This window comes from Coenobita brevimanus, chromosome 90, assembly GCF_032717465.1.
Source record: "Coenobita brevimanus isolate Jiangsu-jjx chromosome 90, ASM3271746v2, whole genome shotgun sequence".
NCBI classification, from domain to species: Eukaryota; Metazoa; Arthropoda; class Malacostraca; order Decapoda; family Coenobitidae; genus Coenobita; species Coenobita brevimanus.
In genome coordinates this window covers 20,121,164-20,147,355 of record NC_137043.1, presented here as the reverse complement: position 1 = coordinate 20,147,355, position 26,192 = coordinate 20,121,164, and the positions used below count along the sequence as shown (strand labels likewise).

General features: G+C 41.6%; 1 protein-coding gene across 1 annotated transcript in view; it reads left to right on the top strand.

The window, feature by feature from the left end:
* LOC145411622 (glutamate receptor 1-like) overlaps positions 1-26,192 on the top strand; it is an 863,839-nt gene that overhangs the window by 709,338 nt on the left and 128,309 nt on the right. Inside the window, exon 8 of the mRNA XM_080281630.1 lies at positions 17,278-17,469. Within this exon, the coding sequence (XP_080137756.1) occupies positions 17,278-17,469 (192 nt within the window). The remainder of the gene's footprint in view (positions 1-17,277; positions 17,470-26,192) is intronic.

Below are 26,192 nucleotides of genomic sequence, written 5' to 3'. Positions count from 1 at the left end.
TTCATTTGGCACCAAGAAGTTTGACCTTGAGTGAAAGGTCAAACTCATGGTCACCGATATTCAGGGGACTATAACTCAAAACTATTTTTTTTTTTTAAATAACAGAACGGAGGAAGGAAAAACAAATGAATAAAAAAAATAATCCATACACCAGAGTACTGATCTCCTCTGTTTATAAAATATCTGTAACAGCTAGACTTGAACAGCTGTGGGTTGAAATTTGGAGGGAAAAAACTCTGGGGAAGCGAGTTCCAGAGAGATGCAGTTCGGGGAATGAAAGAATTCTGATAGGCAAAAGTTCTGCAATTTGGCTGAGTGACATTCCAGTCATGAGCACTACCAGATGCCCGAGTAGCACGAGGGATGGCATGGAGAGATGGCACCATGGACGCAACTTCGTCTGAGCATTTGCCATAAAAATATCTGTAAATAATGCAAGGGAGGCAACATTCCTTCTTACTTCCAGGGGAGGTAGGTTATTTGTAATGGCAGGGTTGTTAATAATTCTAACAGCTTTGTTCTGAATATTGTCTAGTTGTCTTAATGCAGCCTCTCCACATCCATTCCACAAGGGTGTGCAATATTCAGGCTGAGAGCGCACATGACTCTTATAGATTACAGCTAACTGCTCGTCAGTGAAGAAGTTACGGACTCTGTACATTAATCCAAGTTTCTTTGAGGCGGTTTTAGCATGTGATCTAACATAAGAGGTCCAGCTGAGGGCATTGTTAAGTGAGACGCCAAGAATTTCAATACTTTTGCAGATGCAAATATTAGTTGTACTGAAGGTAATGTACGAATCTGGCAATATCTGCCTATTAGAAAATTTTATATATTTAGTTTTATAGCATTAAAAGAGACAAGGTTGTTTTGTCCCCATTCATTGATCGTAGATAGGTCTTGATTTATGGAGATGGCTGTACTTAGTTGAGAGGTAGAGACATTAGACTTTGTAAATGGGTGTCTGAGTGTGAATGAACTATGTAGTGTTCAGTCATCTGCGTATGAATGGATGGGATTGTGGGTGACAGATATGAGATCATTAATCCAGGAATAGGGTTGGCGCCAGAACTGACCCCTGCAGCACGCCGGCGTTAATTGAGTGGAAATTGGAATATACATCATCTACTTTTACTCTTATTTTCCTGTCACTAAGATATGAAGAAATCAAAGGAACAAAAGACGTTAGTCCATAGCAAGGAAGTTTGGACAGCAGGGAACGGTGCCATACTCTGTCGAAAGCTTTAGAAATATCAAGAGCTACTGCCTGCGTTTCTCCAGATAGATCAATTGATTAATGGATGGTATGAGTTAGGAGATTGAGTGTGTCAATGGTGGATCTTTCGTGGTTAAAACCATATTGTCTATCACTCATTAAGTTGTTGGATTCAAGATGCTTAACAATGTGCTTATTAATTAAAGTTTCAAATACCTTACCAAGAGAAGATGTGACAGCTATTGGTCTGTAATCAGAGGGGTCAGAGGAACTTCCTTTCTTCGGAATTGGGTGGATATTGGCTTCTTTCCATGAATTTGGGAAAAATGAAGTACGTATGCATAGTCTGAATAATTTGGCTAGAACAGAGGCAAGTTCAGGGGAAGACTTTTTCAAAACAATTGGCGGAATTCCATCTGGCCCTGGAGCTTTGTTGGTAGGTAAATTGTCTATGATGGATTTTACGTATCTTGTCTGTATTTTAAGTGGGGCAATTTCGGGAGAGTCAGGTTCTAGTACTGGGACATTCTGGCTGGTATCGTCTATGGTTGAGTTTCTGGCAAATATACTGGTAAAAATATCTGCTTTCCCACGTGGGTCATTTGTAATGTTGCCATCTGAAGACTTTAGTGGGGGAATGGAAGATGACTTGTTAAAGTTATTATTGAAAGAATTAAAAGCTGACCAGAATATTCTGTTGTCATAAGGGTTGTTAAATAGTTTTGATGCTTGCTTTTGAAGAAAGTTTGATTTAGATAGATTTAATACAGCTTTTGCATGATTTCTAGCAATTTTGAATTGAGACAGTGATTCAGATGTTTTTGATTTTAAGAGTTTTATGCTAATGACTTTTGGGCTATTTCTCTGGCACAGTTGCCATCAAACCATTTTGGAGAGTTCGATCTTTTAGTGAACTGTTGACTTGGTATGAATAAATCCATACCAGCTAGTATTAAGTCACAAATGTGGGACTGGGTGGAATTGGGATCTCTAGAGAAGAACGACTGCCATGGAATGTCAGCAAGATAATTTCTAATCCATCCCAGTTTGCCCTGTCAAGGTGCCATCGGGTCACCATGACAGGTTCAGAACGGGGAGGTGTGGGGGGGTTAACTAATGAGACTTTGATGAGACTGTGATCAGAGGATCCAAGTGGTGACAGTACCTCTATCCTGTACTGATCAGGATTATTTGTCAAGAATAAATCCAAGAGATGAGCATTATGGTCAGGATTATCAGGTATTCTGGTTGGTTGCATAACCAGCTGGGTGAGATTAAACGATTCTGCAAACAGCTCGCACTCTAGACCAGCGTCATCAGTCCTGGCAGATTGTAATAAGCATTCTACATTATGTATGTTAAAGTCACCCAAAATGGTTATTTCGGTGCTAAGGGCAAGGTTAAGGTTACTCAACTGTGCAGATATGTAATCAAATACACTGGGTTCCGAAGAAGCATTGGGGGAGTGATAAACTACACAAATATATTTGGTAATATATTGACAATTTAGTTTATATAATGAGTAATCAAAACTGGATGAAGTGAAGTTTAAAATAGTGTCAACTGCATACTGGGATTTGATATAACAACGGGTGCCGCCCTTGTTACGGAAGTTTGTAAGGAGATGGTAACCGGGAAAACAAAATGGGGATATATCAGTAGAGGGTGAGATTTGTGGTTCTGTGAGGAAAAGGGCCAGAGGGGATATGGATTGAAGGAAAAAATTAACTGAGTTTAAATTTGTGGTAAGGCCCCGGATTTTTTTTTTTTTTTTATGTGAGGAAGAAGGAACCAAAGGCAACGAGCTTGCAAAACTGTTCCTTCCAAGAGAAAAGCAAAATACAAGAGAGAGCCAAATTCATGGTCCGATCATTTCGAGATGCCTGGACACACTGCATTTGAAAGACTGGAGATCATAGGAAGCAGGAAATACAGACAGAGGGGGACAGTTCCAGAGTTGACCTGTTGCATAAATGAAGGACTGGGAGTAACGGTTAACTCTTGCATTAGAGAGTTGGACAGAAAAGGGATGAGAGTTTGCTGCTAGATGGGTGCTATGCGCACATTGTAGAGGTGGAGGAGTGCATGCAGACAGTTCAGAGAAGCAGTAACCATTGAAGTAGCGATAGAAAAGAGATAAAGATGCAACAGTGCGGCGAAGATACAGAGGTTGATGGGAGTCAGTAAGAGGAGGAGAGTTAATGAACCGAAAAGCCTTTGACTCCACTCTATTGAGAAGAGCTGTATGTGGGAAGCCTCCCCACACATGAAAGTTGTACTCCACGCAGGGGCGGATAAAACCCCTGTATAGAGTCAACAATTGTGCAGGGGTAAAGAAGGAACAGAGTTGGTTTAGCACACCCAGTCTCTTGGAAGCAGATTTTACAAGAGATGTAATGTGATCTTTCCAAGATAAGTCCCGAGTAAATGAAACCCTAAGCATGTTCAAGGATGACGCAGGATTAAGCTGAATATTATTAAACATTAGTGGTTTTACCTGTTGGAGATTTTGTCAGGTTGATAGGTGCAAAAACTGGGTCTTTGATGCATTAAAAACAACCAGATTATTTTTACCCCAGTCAGAGATACGAGCCAAGTCAGACATTAGGTGTGCCATTGCCTCATCCCTTGTTTGTTGAAGTATCTGCTGAGATGGACGTTGCAGGACTCGAATGGAAAAGTGAAAGGTGGAGTCATCAATGAATGAGTGGATAGGGTTAGATGTACAGCTTAGAAGGTCATTGATGAATAAAAGGAAGAGGGTTGGTGATAGGACAGAGCCCTGAGGAACACCACTGTTAATAGATCTAGGAGAAGAACGATGGCCGTCTACAACAGCGGCTATAGAACGACCAGAAAGGAAGCTAGAGATGAAGGCAAACATAGAAGAATAGAAACCGTAAGAAGGCAGTTTGGAAATTAAAGATTTATGCCAGACTCGATCGAAAGCCTTTGAAATGTCAAATGCAGTGGCAAAGCTTTCGCCAAAGTCCCGCAAGGAGGATGACTAGGAGTCTGAAAGGTAGGTGAGAAGATCGCCTGTGGAGCGTCCCTGGCGGAACCCATACTGACGATCAGAAAGAAGGTTGTGATAGGAAAGATGCTTTTAAATTTTTCTATTAAGAATAGACTCGAAAACTTTTGAGATGTAGGATGTTAAAGCAATTGGACGATAGTTAGAGGGTTGGGAATGGTCACCATTCTTTGGGACTGGTTGAATGAGAGCAAACTTCCAGCAAGAAGGAAAGGTACAAGTTGATAGATAAAGGTGAAAGAGTTTGCCTAGGCAGGGTGTAAGCACAGAAGCACAGTTCTTGAGAACAACAGCAGGGACTCCATCAGGCCCATATGCCTTATTAGTATTCAGGCCTGTGATGGCAGAAAATACATCAGCTGAAGAAATTTTAATGTCAGCCACGAGGAAGTCAGAGGGGGGAAGTGATGGAGGAACAGCACCGGAATCAAATAAGGTGAAATTGGAGGAGAAAGTCTGAGCGAAGAGATCTGCTTTATCAGTAGAAGAAATAGCTACAGAGCCATGAGAGTAGAAAAGAGGAGGGAAGGATGATGAGGTAAAGTTGTTAGAAAGGTATTTACCAAGGTGCCAGAAGGAGCAGGAAGATTTCGAGTTAGAGAGTTGAGAGCATTTAGTATGGATGATATTATTTTTAGCAGAGCGAAACACAGACTTAGCACAATTCCGGGCAGAATCATAAAAAAGATGTGATTCAGGGGTGGGTTGGCTCCGGTATCTTTTATAAGCCCTCTCCTTGTTGCGGACAGCATTAGAACAAACGTGATTAAACCAAGGCTTTTGTGCATTAGTTAAAGGATATGAGAAAGGAGTGTATGTTTCCATGCCTGAGAGAATAACCTCCGTAATGCGCAAGGCACACCCAGATGGATCCTGGCCATGGAAGCAATAATCATTCCAGGGAAAATCAAAGAAGTATATCCTGAGAGCCTCCCAATCCGCAGCTCCAAAGTGCCACAGACAACGTTTCTTTGGAGGGTCCACAGGCCGTACCAGAGCGATAGGACAGGTTAAGGTGATAAGGTTGTGATCGGAGGAGCCCAACGGAGAGTAAAGATTAACAGTGTAAGCAGAAGGATTAATCGTAAGGAAGAGGTCAAGTATGTTGGAGCTCTCTCCAAGGCGGTCAGGGATACGGGTAGGGTGCTGTACAAGCTGCTCTAGGTCATTAAGGATAGAAAAGGTGTGGGCTTGTTCAGCAGGTGGATCAGTGAAAGGAGAGGAAAGCCAAAGGTGGTGGTGAACATTGAAATCTCCTAGAATGGAGATTTCAGAGAAAGGAGAAATGGATAGAATGTGTTCCATCATAGAAGTAAGATAGTCAAAGAATTTAGAGAATTCAGAAGAATCAAGTTCAGGAACACGAGAGCAAGATAAATCATTGCGTATATATACACAACAGCCACGTTTGGCTTTGAAATGAGTATAGAGAAAATAGGAGGATACAGAAAAGGGTCTGCTGTTAGTTCCCTCAGACAGCTGAGTCTCAGAAAAAGAAGGTTAGGTTTAGAGAAGGAGTGGTGGTGCTCAACGGAGCGAAAGTTAGAGGAAAGGCCACGAATGTTGCAGAAATGAAGAAGAGAGTCAGACAGTGGTTCCAGGCTTCTTGAGTCATCACCGGGAGAGGGGCAGAAGGTGGGGGCATTTATGGTCCCCCCCCTCCCGGGGACTCCGAGGCTGTGTTATTTGACACCATTTCCCCCCCCCCCCAAAATAAGGCCACACTTTCACTTCGCTGATGAGCATTACCGGAAATATCAACAGGCGCTGCCGGCACAGTCGCTTGATGGTGACTGGGAGGACCCTGTGCTGCCAGCCCTACCCTGCCGGTGGTGGCAATCCAAGGTACCACCACATTTGATAGTAATATTGCAGCGGCCATTACTAAAGAGAGTGAATAGAAGGTGTGTTATGTTATGCGCATGTACTGTAGTGTGGTGTAGACAGTTGAAGGTAGAGGTATTATGAGAGCATGCTGGCCTACTCTCTGTGTAAATGAATGCACTGAAAATGATCAGCAAAGGGAGATGGTCAGGATCAAGTCCTGAGGGCTGGTGAAACGGGAGCTCCTGCTCTCCCTATCACCAACTTGTCATCCACCTCGGGAGTACTGCCCTGTTCGACTGGTACTATAGTCTAGGTTCTTTATTTGTTTCCTTGTTTCTTTGTTTCTTTGTGTGTTAGCAACAATGCAGATGGATATTTACTATTATCAACACAGAAGTCCAATATGGGCTTTTAATTTGTACCATGGCCTTTGACTTTAAGTGACCTCAAATGGTCAAACTCAAGGTCATGGTTATTCAAGGGGCTACAACTTGAAACTCTGAAGATAGAGAGATACTTACTATTATCGATGTATAGGAAGTTCCATATGGGTTTTTAGTTGGTACCATGACCTTTGACCTTAAGTGACCTTGAAGGTTCAAACTCAAGGTCTCAGATATTCAGGGAGCTATCACTAAAAACTGGCTGAAGGTAGAGATATTTACTATTATCAGGAAATAGGAAGTCTTGTATGGGCTTTCATTTGGCACCACAACCTTTGACTCTGAGTGACTTTGAAAGGTCCAAAGCAAGATCACGGATTTTCAGAGGACTATAACTTAATATCAGATGAAAATAAAATAACTGCTGTCGGGCTTGAGGTTTGTTGTGCCTGATACCACCTGACTGTTATGAAGTCTGTTGAATGTGTGTTCTGTATGCAACATAAAGATTTATTTTGTTTGATTTGTACTCAGTTACTTTGTGCTGGTGTGGCTAGTTGTAGTAAATTGGGTGCATATGTTAGGAATGGGCATATGAAGGCTCTGTATACAGTAGATGCGTTTTTGTTACCTCACCCAGATGGAGTCTGGCGAAGTACTATTTTTGGTTTAGTTTCTTTATTTGTTTCCTTGTTTCTTTGTTTGTTAGCAACAGTGCGGAAAAATGGCAGAATGAAATTACATGAAACTATCAAGGATATGTGGCCACTGGCCCCTTAAGAAAGTTTCATTTGGCACCAAGACCTTTGACCTTGAGTGACTGTAAGATCAAACCCAAGGTCACGGATATTCAGAAGATAGATATTTACCATTATCAACATATAGGAAGTCCCAGATGGGCTTTTAATTGGTACCATGACCTTTGACCTAAAGTGACCTGGAAAGGCCAAATTCATGGTCACGGGTATTCAGGGGACTACATCTCAAAACTAGGTGAAGATTGATATTTACTTTTATCGGCATGTAGGAAGTCCCACATGAGTTTTTAATCAGTACCCTGACCTTTGACCTTTAGTGACCTTGACAGGTCAAACTCAAGCTCACGGATATGCAGGGGGCTATAACTCAAAACTGGCTAAAATAGAGATATTTACTATTTTCCAAATATATGAAGTCTCATATGGGCTTTCATTTGGCATCATGAGCTTTGACCTTGCATGACCTTGAAAGGTGAAATGCAAGAAGGCTATAACTTCGAAATGGTTGAAAATAAAATAATTGCTTTCAGGTGAGGTTTGTTATGCCTGGCACCACTTGTTTTGACTGGGACTGTTCTCAGTCTTGGTATGGATGTTAGTGCTTTTGCCATTATGACTCACTTTGTGTCTGTGTCATGTATGTATGTTAGTGAGTGGTCTAATGTGACTCTCAGGACTTTGTTAGTTAGTGTAACAAGTACTGGAATGGGGGTTAGCTTTGCGAATGTTTAGGTAGCTGTGATGTGGGGCAAAATGTCTTTTCTTACCAAAGTATGTTATTTGTGATGTGGAGTGGCTAGTTATAATTCTTCACTTCAATTAACAATCAGAGTTCCTCTGTGTGTCTGTTGGGGTGTCTGACAAATTGTGTGACATCATCAACATACTGGCGAGTTAGTGAGTCTGGATAACATGGATCTAGATAATCTTTTCCCAACAGTATAAACAGGGCTGGGAAAAGAAGGAGCCTTGTGAAACACCCACATATAAAGGGAAGTAATCAAAATGGGTATTTTTTATTTATTCTTACTTTCATCAGGGTTTGATGGTAATTTTAATGACTCGACATGGAGGTTAAGTATGTGTAAATTTTGTACTTTAGTTCAGTATGCCAGATAGTTTCAAATGCTTTTTGTGCATCTTTAATGAAGAGTACTGATTTGTATGTGGCTTTGTTCATGTGTATGAACTTTGCTGTGTTGGTGAGTGCCCTTTGGGTTGATCTGTTAGCCCAGAAGCAGAACTACTTGTAAGAGGACAACTCATCCTCCAGGTATTGCCAGTGTCAGTATATCGAACAGTCTTTTGAATGTTTTGCCCAGAACAATTAGAAGGCTGATGGGCCTGTGGTTTTGTAGGCGTGTGTGGTTTTTGATGGGTTTGGGCATTATGACTTCAGTGGCTGATTTCACGAGTGTTGGGAAGCATTCCGTTGCAAGTTGTGGTGTAAAGGTGTATGTAATGGTGTGTAAGGTTTCGTGATGTATGTTGTGAAGTCTCTGTTGGCCTACTTAGTGTCTTTGGGTGTTTTCGTTTTGGCTGTTTTTAGTGCATGTTTTACCTGCTCAGTGGCGAATGGTGTTGTGAGGATGTGGCCGGGATTTAATGTGCCCATGTCTATGGTCTGATCGTGTGCTGTACGTTCCTGGAGTTTTTTCTGCTTGTACTGTGATGTTGCTTATGTGCTGGGTATGTTTTGAGTGAGTGGACGTGGTTGGAAAACTGTTTCCCAGTGTTGTTTAAGTGTTTGTGCAACTTCAGCAAGTTCTCCGATTTCTCTGCCGCTAACCAGCAAAAAACGGAAGACAGGCGCAGCTGGCTGTCGAAGTCTAGCATTCCTTTGCCATAATTCGTGGATACTGTGTGTTCTGAGTTCCTGTCCGGGTTCTATGAGATCCGCTCGTTGCATACTGTGGTTGTGTGGGACAGTGCTCTGCAACCGTTTTTATTTCACGACACATTATGCAATGCACTGATTTAATGTGTGGCACGACATGTATCAGCATTCTTTATTTATTTTAATTTTTGTGAGCAAATGATGATGGGAAACAACAATTTCTAGATTTACAGTATTGTTTATTCAAACGAACCCATTAGATAATCTAGTGTTAAAGGAATTTACAAAACTATGAAATAAAGATTATTATGAGTGGATACAGTATTATGCATTTGCTTATCATGGGATTCTTTATAATCTTTTTTTTTTTTTGACGATAAACCGAGGCAGTTTTTCCGAGACAGATTTTGAATTGAACATATAAAACAAAATCTATATTTCCAGTGCCATGTAAAAAAAAAAAAAAATGAAACTTTCTCTAATAATAATGTCAAAACGTTTTCCTCATGATATATGTTGCTGTGATATCCTCTTTGACAATCAGTGAGGAACTTGTGCATTTTTGAGGAACACAGGTGCTCAATATCTACTTCTGTTATACAAAAACCCATTCGAAGTTCCTCATGTGGCTGCCTCAGATGTTTCTTTTTTAATTTTTATTGTAAGTGATCCTGCTGAAATGCTTAGTTAACACAAATATGGTGTTGCAAATGACAATATCTGGTCAACATCACACTCGGAAGTAGCTGGGTAATCTCTAAGCACTAACCAAAATATGTTTAAGGGTATTTCACTGCATCTGAATTTAAGCTTACAATAATTCTTAATATCCACAAGTTCCTCTCGTGCTTTCAGACAGAGATAACCGGCTGATGCTTCAGCAGCTGAAGCAAAAGGATCACAAACCGAGTCACACTGTTCCGTATAACACAAAAGGTTCCTGCCACGACACTCATACAAAGTGAATAGCCCAATCTCGGAGTAAACTCTTATAATAGCAGTAAAACACCGGTAGCCAATGCTTTTACATGTGCAAGATTCTCGCTGGTCAAAGTGTATCACAGTGAATGACTCATGCATACACGCAACACGATTCACTCATATCCGAGAGAGACAGCTCTTGGCGATGATTTCGCAAGTAGCCTTATTACAGGAATATATGTGAATGAGTAGTGAACTTTAAAAATATGGTTTATTAATTTCCAATAATAACATATATATTATGTTTACATTCATAATATTAATATTAGTTTTCAGTAATTATTTTAAAGAAGGGGAGGGTAATGTAGGGCAGCACACCAGGGCGCTTTTGGAGGCACGTTAGTTATGGAGCACTGGTGTGGGAGATTGTCTATTAAATGTGTCCTAAGGATAGTGTGTGTCTCCTTCAGCTGGAGTAATGTTGTGTCTGTTGTTTTTTAACCTTCTGTGATAATTTTGTAAATGTCTTTGTGTTCTGACTGAGAATTTATATGAGTATCTATGTGTGAGCACTTGGGTATGTATGTGTTAGCTGCTGCGGTGCTTGTGTATAATAGGTGTGTCCCCGTTGTTTCTGTGTTTCCTGAGGGTTGGTATTCCAGGTCGAGATTGTATCGTTGCTCAGGTAGTGTGTTTTTTTTAAATTATGCCCATTCTGTTTGTGTATAATTGTATCACTGGGTGAGTGTTGGAATGTGTAATGGGTTGTTAGATAGATGTAGCGTGATTGGTATGTGGTCTGACCCCGAGAGAGGCCCATGTATTAGACATTCCAAAGCTAACGTGTTGACTGCTATGATATTGAGTGTACCTGTTCCGTTGTGGGTGTAACATGTGGGAAAGTGTGGACCAAATTAATGCAGGTATTGTTTGTGAATAGTGCGTATAGTTGATGGTCGAGATTGTTTTGGTCTGCGTGTTGGGAAGTGGGGTGCCTAATTTTAAGGTCGGCCATTAGTATCAGTGTGAGTGCTGATGAAGATCTTGTTTAGGTCTGTAAATGGTGTTTGGACTTGTATAAGTGGTGCTGATGATTAGTTTGTAAAGAACTGAGTGTTTATATGGCCTGTTTTGAATTACTGTTGAATGTTAGATTTTTCAAGGATGGCTACTTTCTCCTGTACTTTGACTTAAGTATGATTTTATAGTACTTTACTCTATTTGATAGTTTGGCTAAAAGGTACTCGTTACATTAAATTCCCGTAATGGGGTTTGACTGTGGCCACTGGCTAGTGACAGAGCATGGAACAATGGAAATATGGGTAATGGATGCTGACCAATCATTGTCATCTCTTCATGTACGCTCAAGCACTCTTTCATATGCTTTTGTCTTGGCCCCAACGCTTCCTTCCCGCTAAACAAGCTCCACCAGGTCTCTCTCGCCTGGTCATCATCATTTAACGTAAGAACGGAGTGAGGTATAGTGCGAAAAGCAAGGAAAGTGAACGACGTGATGGAGCAAGAACTAATAACAGCATCCACAGTGAAACGGGACACACACTCATTCCCTCACATTCAAGCCTCCGGAATACTGACTCGGCCGCAAAGGGATGACCCTCTGGCCTTATATCTGTAGTATTCTTTTCAGAATTGCTTCACACTACCTATTAGCTAAATTTAGCCAACGTAATCATATTTAAAAAGGAGTGGGAAACCCTCGATAAGTACTCCGAACATATTTCATCCACCCAACTGGATCACCTGTGAGTTCTTTAACCTAAAACTCCATACCTCGCTTTCTCACACACTCATTAATCATGTCTATCCACTTTCTTCTTAGCTTACCACGCCTTCTTCCAATTTCAGATTCAGTCACAAGTACCCTTTTCAACTCCCTATCGACATCCATTCTCTTAATATGACCGTACCGTCTAAGCACCCTCTCTTCAGCTCTCTTGTCAGCAAATGTCATTACTTCACATCTTTCACGAATCACATTTTTTTTTTCTTACCCACACTTCATAGTTTATCAGTAATCCCATATGCACTTACCTTATTTCTGACCAAAGTCTCACTCCCTCCTCCTCCTCCTCCTACTACTACTACTACTACTAATGTAATCGTAGTAGTAGTAGTAGTAGTAGTAGTAGCCCATGGTTCATCTAAAGTGTTAACTCAGTGGACTGCAGGCTGCAGTGGCCCTTCTATGGCAGTCCAAAATCCCCTTTTCGAGGGATAAGAAGGGAATTGCAGAACGCCTATACATCTTGACATCCTCTTGGCTGTCTAAGTTGTCACAACATAAATGCATCCCTGTCCAGCTTTGGTGTAGGCGTCATAACATCTATATGCAAGCCGAGTATTGGCGTCCCTCTCCAGCACCATTCCCATCATCAAAAAAAAAAAAAAAAAAAACGTTGAACAGCGTTCAGTAACTTTCCAGCCACGTCATACATGTATGAAACCTCTCATAATATATCTATCATTATTCTGTCTTTTTTCTATTCTTTCTCCGGACCCATTGTTGCCATGAATACCTTACAGTACTCTACACATCCCTTCTCCACTATGTCTAAATGCAATTACTTGTTCATCTCATGCCATACGGCTCTTAAATCCACCCTGATATTCACTTATCAAACATTCTGATACATCCCTTACCTTATGTCTGATTATTCTTCCGTATACTTTTTCTACAACTCTCAACTGTCTTACATAAATTTAATTTTACACTCACGATTATCACCGATGTATTTTTGCAGTACGTACACAATCCCAGCCTTCTCTCACTCATCTGAAATAATTCTATTCATCGAAAAGAAAAAGAAATCATTGATTCTCTTCACTAAATATAATAATCTCTGCGCAACTTTCATTATCACTTGTTGGCTTTAGTTCTTCAACCGCTTCGCCGCAGATATAATTTCTATTGGTGTCACATTTCTAGCACAAGATAATGAACTAGCTTATATGTTGGATGTGCCTTAGAACTACATACTCTTTACTTTCAGTACTCGAGTACTTAAGAAACAGGATACTTTATTACTTTTACCTAAGTAGATATACTTGGTGATACCTTTACTAATACTTCGGTGAAATATTGTAAATGGAATAGTACATTAACTTAAGTATCATTGTTGGTTACTTTTAACAATTCTCCTAAAGTGTAATGCTTTAAGTCGCAAATGAAGAAATGTTATGATGCCCAATTCTACTGTCACATAATCCACCTCGTACAAATAGCTTTCGCCTTGTATAGAAGAACATGTACAGTATTCAACGCCTTTTCCTTTGCCGTCGTCGCAAAGCCGAAGAGCTGAATGAAATCGTCTGGAAGTAACAGCAAAAGAAGTACACATACATCAGCTAATTCAAGAACAAACACTTGCATATTACTCAGAGTAATAATAAGTTTCTAGTTGGGGGTAAAAGCCTTCACATAATGAATATTGGAGTCTCCCTATATTCTTTTCAAAGCCTTTGCAAGTTGTTTCCAACACATCCGTGTGACAGGGTGCTTAAAAAAACAGTTAACATTTATATGGATGTAGTTTTTTAAAAGAAATAGAACTGATAGCACAGTATATCATATTGATGAATGTATTTTATCTTCAAAGAGTCTCCACTTGTTCACCATCATTTTTAGCGCAGTCTCATTGCCATTTCAGTCAAGTGCAAAGAAAAGAAAAGAAAATATATACACGTAAAAATTCTCCATATAAGTATTAACATTTTTCTGAAGCACCCTGTATTTTTACGCTTTCATACTTTCTTTTCAGCACCTAGTATGTGCCCCCTTGTACTACATATTATTTTCAGCACCAGCATATATGATTTTCAGCTCCTTCCTGTATTAATTTCAACGTCTTTGTATAGTATTTTCAACGCCTCGATATATCGCTTTTAAAGCCTTTTTCCTTGCCGTGATAGCAATGTCCTCGATGAAGGATGCAATTCATTTTGTTAAACAAGGGTGCGTTATTAAGTTTATACATTCATGACTACAAACAAGGGACGAAGCAAAGGTCCTAACACACTCACGCTCACTTATTCACATCCTACACTTTTCCAACACACTTCTCCCTCCCCACATTCCCTACACTACTTTCCCACACCTGTAACCCCCCCTCCTTCAGAAATTCCCATACCCTCCCCACGCCTTCACCTCACACTACACTTCCTGGACACTCTCATGGTTTTCTCATACCGTCTTTACATCATATCGACTACTTCCACATTCCTTCTCCACATCTCACGGACCCACACCTTTTTCACATTTTCCTCACACCTTATGCACACGTGGAACTCCCACACTTTCTCCATACCTTCATGGCATTCCCACATTTTCCGCACTCCTTTCCGGCACTCCCACTTTCTGCACTCTTTTCCGGCACTCTCACAATTGCTGCACTCCTCCTTGGCACTCCCACAGTTTCCGCACACCTTCCCAGCACTCCCACACTTTCTCCGTATCTTCATGAAACTCTCACACTTTCCACACACTTCTCGGCATTCCCACACTTTCCGCACACCTTTCCGGCACTTTCACAGTTTCCACACATCTTCCAGCACTCCCACATTTTCTGCAATTCTTCCTGGCATTCCCGCACTTTGCACACCTTCCCGGCAATCTCACACTTTCCGCACACGTTTTCGGTACTCCCATACCTGCCAAACACCTTCCCAGAACTCCTTCATTTTCCCCACATCTATCCCACACACGCACACTTTATTCCCACCTTTCTGGTACTCCTACATATTCCTCACATCTTCCCATTCCCACGCATTCCACACTCGTTCCCATCAGTCCTACACTTTCCACACACACCAGCACTCGGACTCTTTCCCGGCAAAGTCCTTTTCTTTCACCACACCCTCCACACACTGCTGCATTTTTTCCACACCTCCCCACACGGTTTTCAAAATTTCCCCTACCTCTCCATACTTTCCCCACACTTCCCTTCACGGTTCTCGAAATTCCCCCTCCTCTTCCCCCCATACTTTCCTTACACTTCCCCACACGGTTCTCAGATTTTTCCCTCCCCCTCCCCCCATACTTTCCCCACACGTGTCCAGAACACTTCTACTGTCGAATATCTTTCCCGTAACATCTTCACGCCTCTTCCGAGGAAATGAGAACAGAATGGAGAAAGCAAGACTTAACCTCTTCTGTTCAATGCCGAATTTCCAGTTTTAACACTTGCTGCTACCAGATGATTATACCAAGCTTACGACAACCCTCTTGTAGTGAAAGAGGTCCATGTAGGCTGCATATAAACTGTACAGTAAAAAAAAAAATGCACAGACCTATAAATAAATAAATAAACAAAGAAGCGTCTGAAAACCGTAAGAAAAATATGAAATACGCCAGGAAACTAATTTCTTTCCTATGATTTATTGTTTTCCTTGCTGTTCCCAGACGTATTTATTAAAGTTTGGAGAGACTTTTCGAAATGAAGGGATTGTATGTACTGTAGCTTGATCAACCAATTCGCCGCTTCAGATGTTTCTCAAGTTGAATAATATAGCCTGGTGGTAGCACGAAACCAGTACAAAATATGTGATTGTAGTGGTAGGATTAATAATCCATTGTAGAAACGAAGGAGCTAACGGGAGGAGTACGTAAGAAGAATTTAATAACCTTATGCAAACAAACTGCTTCCAATAAAGCACTTAATTTCTCTGAACTATAAGAAATCTAATCTTATCAAACAAACTAGAAACCCAGCCTAATATAACCTTGCCTCTAATCTAATATACTCTTACTTAACAAACTAATCTATCCCAATCGGACTTTAACTCATCTCACTTCAGCTCACCTCACCTCACATTTTCCCACTTCACCTAACCTTATCCCACCTTTCCTTACCTTACCTCGCTCACATCACCACAGCTACTGTCACTTCACCTAACCTTCCTTTCCCCACCCACAAGCTACAACCCTAACAACGTTAAATTGTAATCCAAACGGTCTCAAACAACAGCCTAGACAGCCTAAATATACAGCTTATCTCCACCCCCCCAAACCAACTCACGCTCCTCATCAACCTCATTATAGTCTTTTAAACCGTGGAACCTCTTCTGATGTTATCATGGCATCTGCAACAATTTAAGTTTCCTTAACATAAAGTTTCTGAATTGTCAGAGATTGTAAAAAGCCTTAAAAGCATCTTCAGTGCGAGGCGCCTTTTTCTAATTTGATTGCGATCGTCTAGCAACAACAACAACAACAAATAAATTAACAAGTACAGAAGTACTAAATAGATGCAAGACCATTGTGGGGTTTCGCTAAATTGAAACATGTGAAACTTTGGTGAAATGAAGCACTTTGCATGTGGAAATCCTAAGGAAGCTAATGCGAAACACGATGAAGCTTTGTTCGATTGAATCATCGTGCATTTTAAAACCCATAATATGGGCCTGAAGGGGTCGCTTGCAGAGATACTCCCCTCACCTAATAAGGACGTAACCGGGATTCAGGGGGATGAAACGATTTGTTATAATTTGTCGAAGATCCCAAACTGCATTCAGCTCAGTTGCTAGACTGGAAGGTTGATTTGATTAGTTATCAAGAACACTGATTCCTACCGCAAGCGAACAGGATTTAGTATTACAGATAAGTAAGTGGCTCATTTTCGTCAGATAAAAATAAACCCAATATATACACTCATCTTCCTTCTTTTTTGCAGGATGGGAAGTGGGAATCGCCTAACCAGCCCCTTCTCATACCTTAAGTCCATAGTGATTTTCTGCATAACACATCCCTATGCAGTCGATAGGATTAAATCTATTGCATCTTACCAACCAAATAGTTTTTCCTTCAGACCCGATCGATGCTATTCAGTAACCTCAAAGTCAAACGCAAACTACCTTTTATTGTCACTCAGAATTAACCAGCCATTAATTTCCGTTCATATGATGAGTTCTTAGGGCTCTTTATATATATTCACCTGTTGCAAATCGTCTAATGTCGTTATCTTTCAGTTTATCCTTTACCTTAACTCCCCAGACAATGTGCTAAATTATAACTCTCATCCAAATGCTCAGTCACCACTATTATTCGGTGCAAAATATTCGATGTCCGTTTCCTTCTCCTTCTTATTCTACTTAAATACGTACAAAGAGCAGTATTGTCTATCTTCGCCCCCATAGGAAAAAACAACACTAATTTGTGATGCCAAGAAATAATTTTCCTGCTCCTGCTTCTCCTCCTCCTCCTCCTTCTTGTGCTTGTTCTTCTTGTTCTTCTTTCCTTTCATTTTCTTTAGCAGCAACATTAAAATCTATCGTCTCTTCTGCAGGCGCAGTCAGCACTAATCTACGACGCGGTAAGGGTGGTTGCTGAGGCACTGACCAGACTGAAGCGCAAGGGAGTAGACGCACTGGGTGAGCCTGCTGGCCTGGGTGGGCCTGGGATCATCAGCTGCGACAGTAATGACAGTGAGCAGAGCGTTTGGGAGCACGGCGAGAAGATCACCAGGCAACTGAGGAAGGTAGGTGGAGAATTACGATGCCTGAGGGCAGAAAAAAGCGGTTTATTAGGTGCCAGAGTAGAGAAACAGGCTATCGTTGCCAATTGTATCTGGATACCAAAGCAGAGAAACAGTTGCTACTTTCGATATATTAGGATACCAAAGTAAAAAAACTGTTGCTACTGTCAGTATACGAGTATAAGGATGCCAGAGTAGATAAATGGTTGGGATGCCAGACTGAAGACATAGTTGCTGCTTTAGATGTTTTAGGTAAATTTAGGAAGTCAGAGTGGAGATATAAATAATTAATTTTACATATACTGTATTAGGATGACAAAGTAGAGAATTAAGAACAAAAATTCCAAGAGTGTGTAGGTGGTTGAATGGAGTGCTAAAGTAAGAACAAAGTAAGAGAGTAATGGAAAAAATACCAAGGAGGATAATTAGAGTGCTTAGTTTAAAGAGCAGTTGTGATTGATTGTCATGAAGGAGATTTTGGTGCCGAGAGTCGACAGTTGGAAGGATGGAATTATAAGGTAAAGAATTTAGATGTCAGAGTGAAAATTTGGGTGCTAAGGTTTAGCTTTTGTTGTGTGGATCAAGTGGTGGGGCGTACATATGACGTACGGAAATAGACGTGTTTGGTGAGTCTCCTGACCTGAATGAGTAGTGATGTCATCATCTGCGGCAGTAATGATAGTGAGCAGACCGTACAGGAGCATTGCAAGAGCACTAGGCACTTGAATATAGGTCCAGTTGTACGGTGCTGGGGGGGGGGGAGCATTAAGGGGTAGTGTGTATTACAAGGTTGTCATGTGAGGTAATTGGGTGCTAGAGTGGAATATAATTGTGTTACGGTGGAGTATTAGGATGTCAAGATGGACCTATATCCAGGCTATACAAGAAGAGATCACCAGGCACTTGACGGTATGTTTAGAACTGACATGGCACTGTAGACGTGTTAGTATGTCAGAGTGGAGAAAGAAGGTCCCAGGAATTAGGCTGTTAATAATCTATTAGGGTTGTAAAAGGTAACCAGATACGTCAGCAATATAGGTACAAAATAAGGATTGTTCTTTATCGGTATTAGGATGCCTGTGAGGAAAATGGATTCCCTTGAGTGTAGTGCTAGGTTGTCAAGAGATCGTAGCTAGTAGGGTGGAGTGTGGGTGTTGTTGTTCGGCCAGTTACTTACGTGAGAGTAGATCAACAATACTCTCCAGGGTTCTTGTCTTGGTGTGGGTGCTGTTCTGTGGCCACTGGTACGGCAGTGGGACTCAGTAGACATTATGCAGTCGACATTTTGCTCTCAGTGGCGTGTGAACATAATGTCTTTACCACAGTGACGTATATTTTTTTTTTTCTACCAACAAACGATTTTATTAAGCATGGGATACAGGCTTCCAACTCAAAAGATAGATATAGCCTTCATTAAACTTATAAGACCAGAAATCTGTCTTAAGTTAAATCGCCTTTTGGTAACAAGAATAAAATATAAGAAATATGTTATTGCACTTATGGGGCTTAGGAAGCAGAACCAGAGTGCCATGGTGTAGTATTAAAATATTCAGAAAGATGTCACCTTTTGTTCAGTTACCCTTGCTAAAAGACTACTTACTCCACCACATGAAGGTACTCTAATAGTGATGGGGTTATTGAAAGTAATCTCTAATCCTCTAGCTTCGGAAATGTTCCTGTACGCAAAATAAATCGTCTCGAAATATCAAAGAAAAAAATGCATTGAACTGATGAGTATAATAAATAGACTGGACTGCCTCACTGCACATTATTCAGCCTGAGGTCATTATATATTGTTTTGTTTCATTTAAAAATGCTCCAATATGCTCGCATGCTTCGACCTTCGTCACCTAGTGGCGGCTGTCCGTGTTGCTGGATCCCTGGCAACCTTCCTAATTAGTCCCTTATCCCTGAAATCACACTCTATGACCTCAACCCAGGTCTTTTTCGGTCTGCCTCTCGCAACCATACCCCAGCATTAATACTTCTATCATACACATTTGTTATTCCCCATCCTCTCCACATGCCCAAACCATCTCAATCTACCTCTCCTCATCACAACACCAATACATTCCAATCCCATCCTTCCTCTTAACTCTTCCATTGTAAACCTAGCCCCTCCAGGCCACGCACTCAAGGACGCACTGCGCATCCATCTAATCATTGTCATTTCTGTGTGTTTGAGTGAATATCTTCTTTCTTTACTGCCGAGGTCTCACTACCATACAGCATTACACACCTTACACATGCCCAAAGATCCCTTAGCATGGAGGTAGACCCCCCCTCAATGTCAGAAGAGATAACAGTTTCCTGAACTTCCTCTAGCCACACCTCACTCCAGCCACAGAGCTAGCTCCAGCCCCACCTCAAGCATATAACATGTCTCCCAAGTAACAAAACTATTCCACACACTCAAGACACATTAACAAGATCAATCTTTTCATGCCCAATAATCCCCACATGCTCTCCCCGACACACCTCACACATTAAATCAGCATTATATTGCAGTCTACCACTAATACCACTGCATCTCTTATGCACTGATCTTCTAATGATTTCATTCAGTTTATAGCTGAGCCAGAATGGTCTAACAATCTTCAACAACCCTAGTACTAAAAGAGATCCTTTCTGGGTTAAGTAAAATCTGCCAGAGGCAACCAGAACCAAGTACAGAAAATAATCTCAGGCTGAACACTTCAACCTCTTTTATCCAATGACCTGTTTTCAATAGCGTTTTCTTGATACCTTGCTGCGGTGTCGATTGGTTAGCATTGTGAGACAGTGCCAGGGCTCGAATCCTGGTGTGGGCAGCTGGCTCTGCTTGGCTCACGTGTCCATCTATTCATTGTGGGTTGGTAGGTTAAATTAGTACATATGGTAACATAGATGATATAGCTACCTTCTTTCACAAGCCAGGGAGTGAGTGACCTGCTATAGGATCAAAGACTTAAGTTACAGAGATGATCACCACGGTTAAATGCGGTTAAGTACCTCATGGCGTCTGCCCCTGCCTTTACCTTTAACATTGCCTCCTGATTATTTTACTTTCGTCAAGAATGAAATTTCATGCACTAGATGATTTTATTTGTCTAGAAAAATATCATATGGAATGCGTGACGCTTCTTCTAAACAGAAATGCTTTAGATCCAACAGAAAGGGTGTGCCCACAGTAATATCCTGGGTAAGTGAAATAATGCGATGGTATGGTAGTGGTGGCAGAGTGCTTAACGGATGAGGTGTGTAGCAGATTTATGGCAATAAGACAGTGGCAACAGTGGAATAAGCAAAGTGATGGGGACGATGGTACACTGTTAGACATACATTACTATGTTAACTACACACACACACACACACACACACACACACAGGCATGGGGGATCGGGAAGGGAAGGTGGCGTCTCTCTTGGACAATGTGGTACTCCTTAACCCGCCCCGTCCCGGCAACTTTTCGACCACTGGTACCCCCGAATCCCGGGCAATTTTCGACCTTTTTTTTTTTTTGCTTAAACTTTCGCTTTTGGTCAGAAACAATGGCCGGTGGCAAAGAAAGTGGTCCCTGGGGTCCCTAATTAGCTTAACCAGGTATGCGTTGGTCCCACCTGGCCCCGTGTTCTCCCTATGCGGTGTGAGCATCAAACGTTTTCTGTGGTATTATAAGTTTGGGAAACCAATGAAAGTAAGTAGAAATGAATTTATTACAAACATAAAAACATGTGATAAAAGAGTATATTGGATTTTATACAAAAATAGAGCAGAAATAACCATTGTACCATCGTGAGAAACGAGCAAAATCGGCCAACTTGGTTCCCATGAATCACTAACATTCTAAAATCATGATACATATAATTTTTTTTACTTACATAATACTTCTACAATAACATTATACCATTTTACATTATATTGAACTGTTTTTACGTATTCACAGGCCTTTTGATAACATTTAGCGTAATGCTAGCGCTAATTTACGTAGTGAGTGAACTCGCTGTGACTGATGTTTCAACTCGTATTGTGCTTTTTCTACTAACATAATACCTTTCTAATATTATTATACACTTTTCAACTTTATAGAACTGTTTTGAGATTATTTCAGGCCTTACGTAAATATATAGCGTAATAATAGCGCATAGTAACACACACGGTGAAGTCGCTATGACAATTAATTCAACTTACAACCTATTTTTTTACTTATATAATAATTCTCCACTAACATTGCACATGTAAACACTTGATATAATTGATATTACATCATTTCTGAACGTACGATGGAACTTAGCGTCATATTTGCGCGTACTTACACAGGGAGTGTTATCGCGATATCATTTGTTTCATCTTACACAAGTAATCAACTTATAAAATACCTTACTACTAACATTACAACATCATCCACTGTATATAATTCCTATCACATACTTACTGACCAGAATGTGGGTGTACTCGTGACATCAATTATGACAACTTACAGTAATGTTCAACTTATACGTTTTATTCATGCTAACATTACACCCGTTTCCACTTTATTTCCTTGCTATCACATATTTACTGACCAGATTTACACAGTGGGTGTAGTTTTGATAACAATTCTTTCCACTTACACTAATTCTCATCTTATACATTACTTTTCTGAAAAAATAACACCCGTTTCAACTTTATATTTGACTTAGCACCTACTGACTGGCCTTACCATTATCATGAGCGTCATTTCGCCTTCCCACACAGTTTCAGAAGTGTACGAGATTATGATATTCCTTGAAACAAGGCTGAAGGCACAACGCAACATTGCACTCGACACACTCGTATCTTGTGTCTTTTCTCTGTGTTGATGGTCTGACTGTCGAGTGCTTACATACATGGCAGCGACGCTGGGGTTTACGACGGTTTGGTTCGGAAGGGACTGCGTTGGGATAGTGGCGTCCTGCAAGACGTAGGGGAGTCTGAGCAGCACCGGGGGCGCGGGGGCAGTGTGTGGGTCTGTCCTGGGCATGCTTGGCGATTATTTCACGTGCCAGCTCCCTCACAAACCCCTCAAAGGTCTCGGATACTCCGGTGGTCATTGCGTGCAGGTAGTGGGCGTTCAGGACCGTGATGTCGAGCAAGTGGAAAAAGAGTTTCTTGTACCACTTCATCGTTGTCCTGGCACAGTCAACACTTGAAATCATCGAGTCTGACTGATCAACTTGCCTCATGTTCAGATTATAGGCAAGTACAGACTCTGGTTTCCATACGTTGCGCCTCCTCTCGCTACGGTGATCCACGGAGTCTGTGCGGTGCATCAGGGGGCTGTGAACAGTTGATAGGAGGCAAACTTCCCTGTTGTGGTTCCACAGGGTTGCAAGGATGTTATTGGCCTGGAAGAAAACCACCTCATTCTTGTCAAGTTTCCTCCCTATCTTGACCATATGGCGACAGTTTCTCTTGACTGTACCACAGACTCCGGTGTCGTGTTGGTGGAGGAACCTAGCGAGAAGAGGGCTAGTGTACCAGTTGTCCAGGTACAAAACATGACCACGATGAAGGTACTCTTCTATCATTGTCTTCACCACGGCCCCAGAGAGTCCTATACTCCGATCTTCTGTTATATCTGTCTGTGCGCCCGTGTACAAGACTATGCGCCCGTGTACAAGACTATGTCTTGCACATAACCAGTCTTACAGTCACACATAACAAAAATCTTGAACCTGAAACGGTGTCTCTTGCTGGGTATATACTGCCTAAAGGAAATATTGCCTCTCCACAACACAAGACTCTCGTCTATGACGAGGTCTCTGTAGGGATAAAATGAGGAGCGGAACATTTCCCGTAAATGATCAAATACCAGCCTAATTCTCCTCATTTTATCGGTGTTATTTGCATTGGCTGGATCATCTGCATCAAAAAAGTGGAGGCGGCCGAGAATAAACTGAAATCTATTACGACCCATCACCTTTCCAAAGAAAGGTGTTAGGATGATTGGGTCCGTTGTCCAGTAGGCAGGAATTTGATTTTTCTTAACCACACCCATCAAGATTACCAGGGCAAAAAATAGGAACATCTCTGATATAGTCACGGGAAAGTCATACTGTTCTGCATGCTTGCTTGTGGTTCCTAGGCGTTCACTTTCAAGGCGCTGGGATTGTGAAAATATATTTGTCTGTTCTACTATGCGCCCAACAAACGCCTCATCAAAAAACAAGTTGAAAAAATCTAAACGTGACGACCCAGCATTTACACCTGGAGCCGTGCAACCTGACCGCCACTCCTCAGTGAACTGGTGAATGATGGGAGTAAAATTACTCCCATCCTCCCAGTTCCACGTGACACCACCGTCTCCAGCCACGTCACCATCGTCCCCTTCGTCAGGGTGGGGAGGTGAGGGTGGTGGGGGAGGTTGGGGAGGTGGAGAGCGGCGCCTCTCATCACTCGCACTTCTCTTCCCTCTCCCTTTTCCTTTGCCCTTTCCCTTCCCTTTCTTTCCTTTCCCCACATCCTGGGGCTGTGGGGAGGAAGTTTGTGAATATTCAGGGGCGAAAGAAGTGCTAGGGAGTGACTCAACCTCCTCTCCCCTAGGCCTACGAGCACCACGTGCTCGTGCTGCCTCCCTCACACCACTGGCCCCTTCACCCCGCACTACCCCCACACCACTCTTACTTTCACCCCGCGCTGCCGCCACAACACTTTCCCTTTCTCCCAGCAATCCCACCACACCACTTGCCACTTCCCCAGACAAAGTACTTGAACCATACCTTAGGTGTCGTCTCGCCCCACCTTCTGATCCACGTAGTGATATTTTCTCCTTTCCCAACCACTCGGCGATATCACGTCCTAGGCCTCCGTCATCCTCATCGTCCTCATTCTCGTCCTGATCAGAATCGTGATGGAGAGATAGCTGTGCACGTGGTTGGGGAGCAGGCTGGCCTTCCCTTGCCTTACGGTATGTCACATACCGCGTTTTTCGGGGCGAAGGGACCTCCTCATCACTGCTACTTATTTCTTCCTCTGGCTGGACGTAATCGCGATCCACCACATCATCATCGAGTGGAGAATCACTGTCTCCAGTGAAGGCTTCCAGGACGGATGCAATTTGCTCATCTGAGAGACCTTTCCGCGCCATGTCTGACCTGGGTCACTGCTGGCAGGTGAGTGACCGAGACAAGGGCGAGCACGGGTCACGCGGGGTCTAGGACGCTGCCCGCCTGGCGTCAGGTAGGGGAGGCTTGGGTACCCGGGCGAAACGAAAATCTCCCGCGAATTTTGAAAATTGTGGAAATTATGAACCTTGCAATTGCAGGACGTTGAAGTACGTCCTCGGGACTGGCTGTGACAAAACGTGAGGACGTGGAAGTACGTCCTCGGGACGGCGCGGGTTAAGGGCTTTCCGAATGCACCTGAAATTTGCAATAACGTGAATCTCTCTCTCTCTCTCTCTCTCTCTCTCTCTCTCTCTATCCCATTAATATCTCCGGTGGCACCTTACTAGTACTATCGGTTACTACAACCAGAGCTGAATTTATAAGAATCGTAATTTCAGGATTTTTTTCTTTGTTTCTCCACAGTCTCTTTCTGGTATGATTCATGGTGTAAATTGGTTTAATGAATTCTGATTACATTATGACATTAGAATAACCCACATTGGCATAATAAGGATGTATTTCCAAACAATTTGGGTGACTACTGTTGCTCACTTCAATGTAGCCACGTACTAACCACGATTGGCACATCACATTACTGTACGCTTCTTACATACCAAATGACTGCACCTCACATCTCACTAACAGTACCTGACTTGACTTACCTCAGCTTCCCTCGACTCTGGCAACTAATGGAGTGAGGGACACAAATTCTTATATTGTTTTTTGTTTTTTTTTTTCAAATAGCTTCACACTGGTTGAAATTACTACGTTTACCCATACAGACAGCTTGTATTCACCTAGGCTTCATAAAACTGTTACATTTTTAAAGCAGTTGGTTAGAATTCTATTCGATTACATGGTTGTTTTCTGAAAAGTTGACATACAGTGCTTTATTTGTGTTGTCTGGCTTACGTGCATAGTTATAATCCCTAATTTGTGTATCTAGAGATCTCCCCGTTTCACCAATATAAACTGTCACAATCTTTATATAGCACTTTCTACACCCCTGCAGTTTCATTACTAATGTATTTGTTCTTTACCAACATTGGTCTTTTAGTGGAACTATATCTAATGGCAAGATTTATATTAAAAACATGACACACGGACGTTGCCAGGCTAAGGTCTAACACGTATGGTACTTTAAGGTAAATGTATATATGGCTTAGTTTTTATGCCTGGGGTGGTAGTTTCTGTACGGAAAATGTTTTCCTGGTTTTCAAAAAAGCATGCTTTATAAACCAACTGAAATATGTTTAGTCTAAAAATATTTTGCATATCAGGGAGTTTTCTGAGTGCTCTAAAGAACAGGGATTATGCAAAAGTATGGTGGTTTAATTAACAGTCTATACACAACTTGCATTAGACAGGTTTTCGGTAGGCCGAAGAGCTGAGTGTCTCCTTTTCGTCCTAATTCACTAATACGGGGTAACCATATGGCACTTTCATAAGGCAGACTGGGACTGATTTAGAAATAATCTTGCTAATATCCCATGGTAGTCTATCTTCTCCATTGACATCAGTTCTACCCAGTACTGCATTAATGATTTAATACTAGCTGCTATGGATCTGTTCATACCCAATCAACAATTAACTAAATGATCGGACTCCCCAAAATGATTC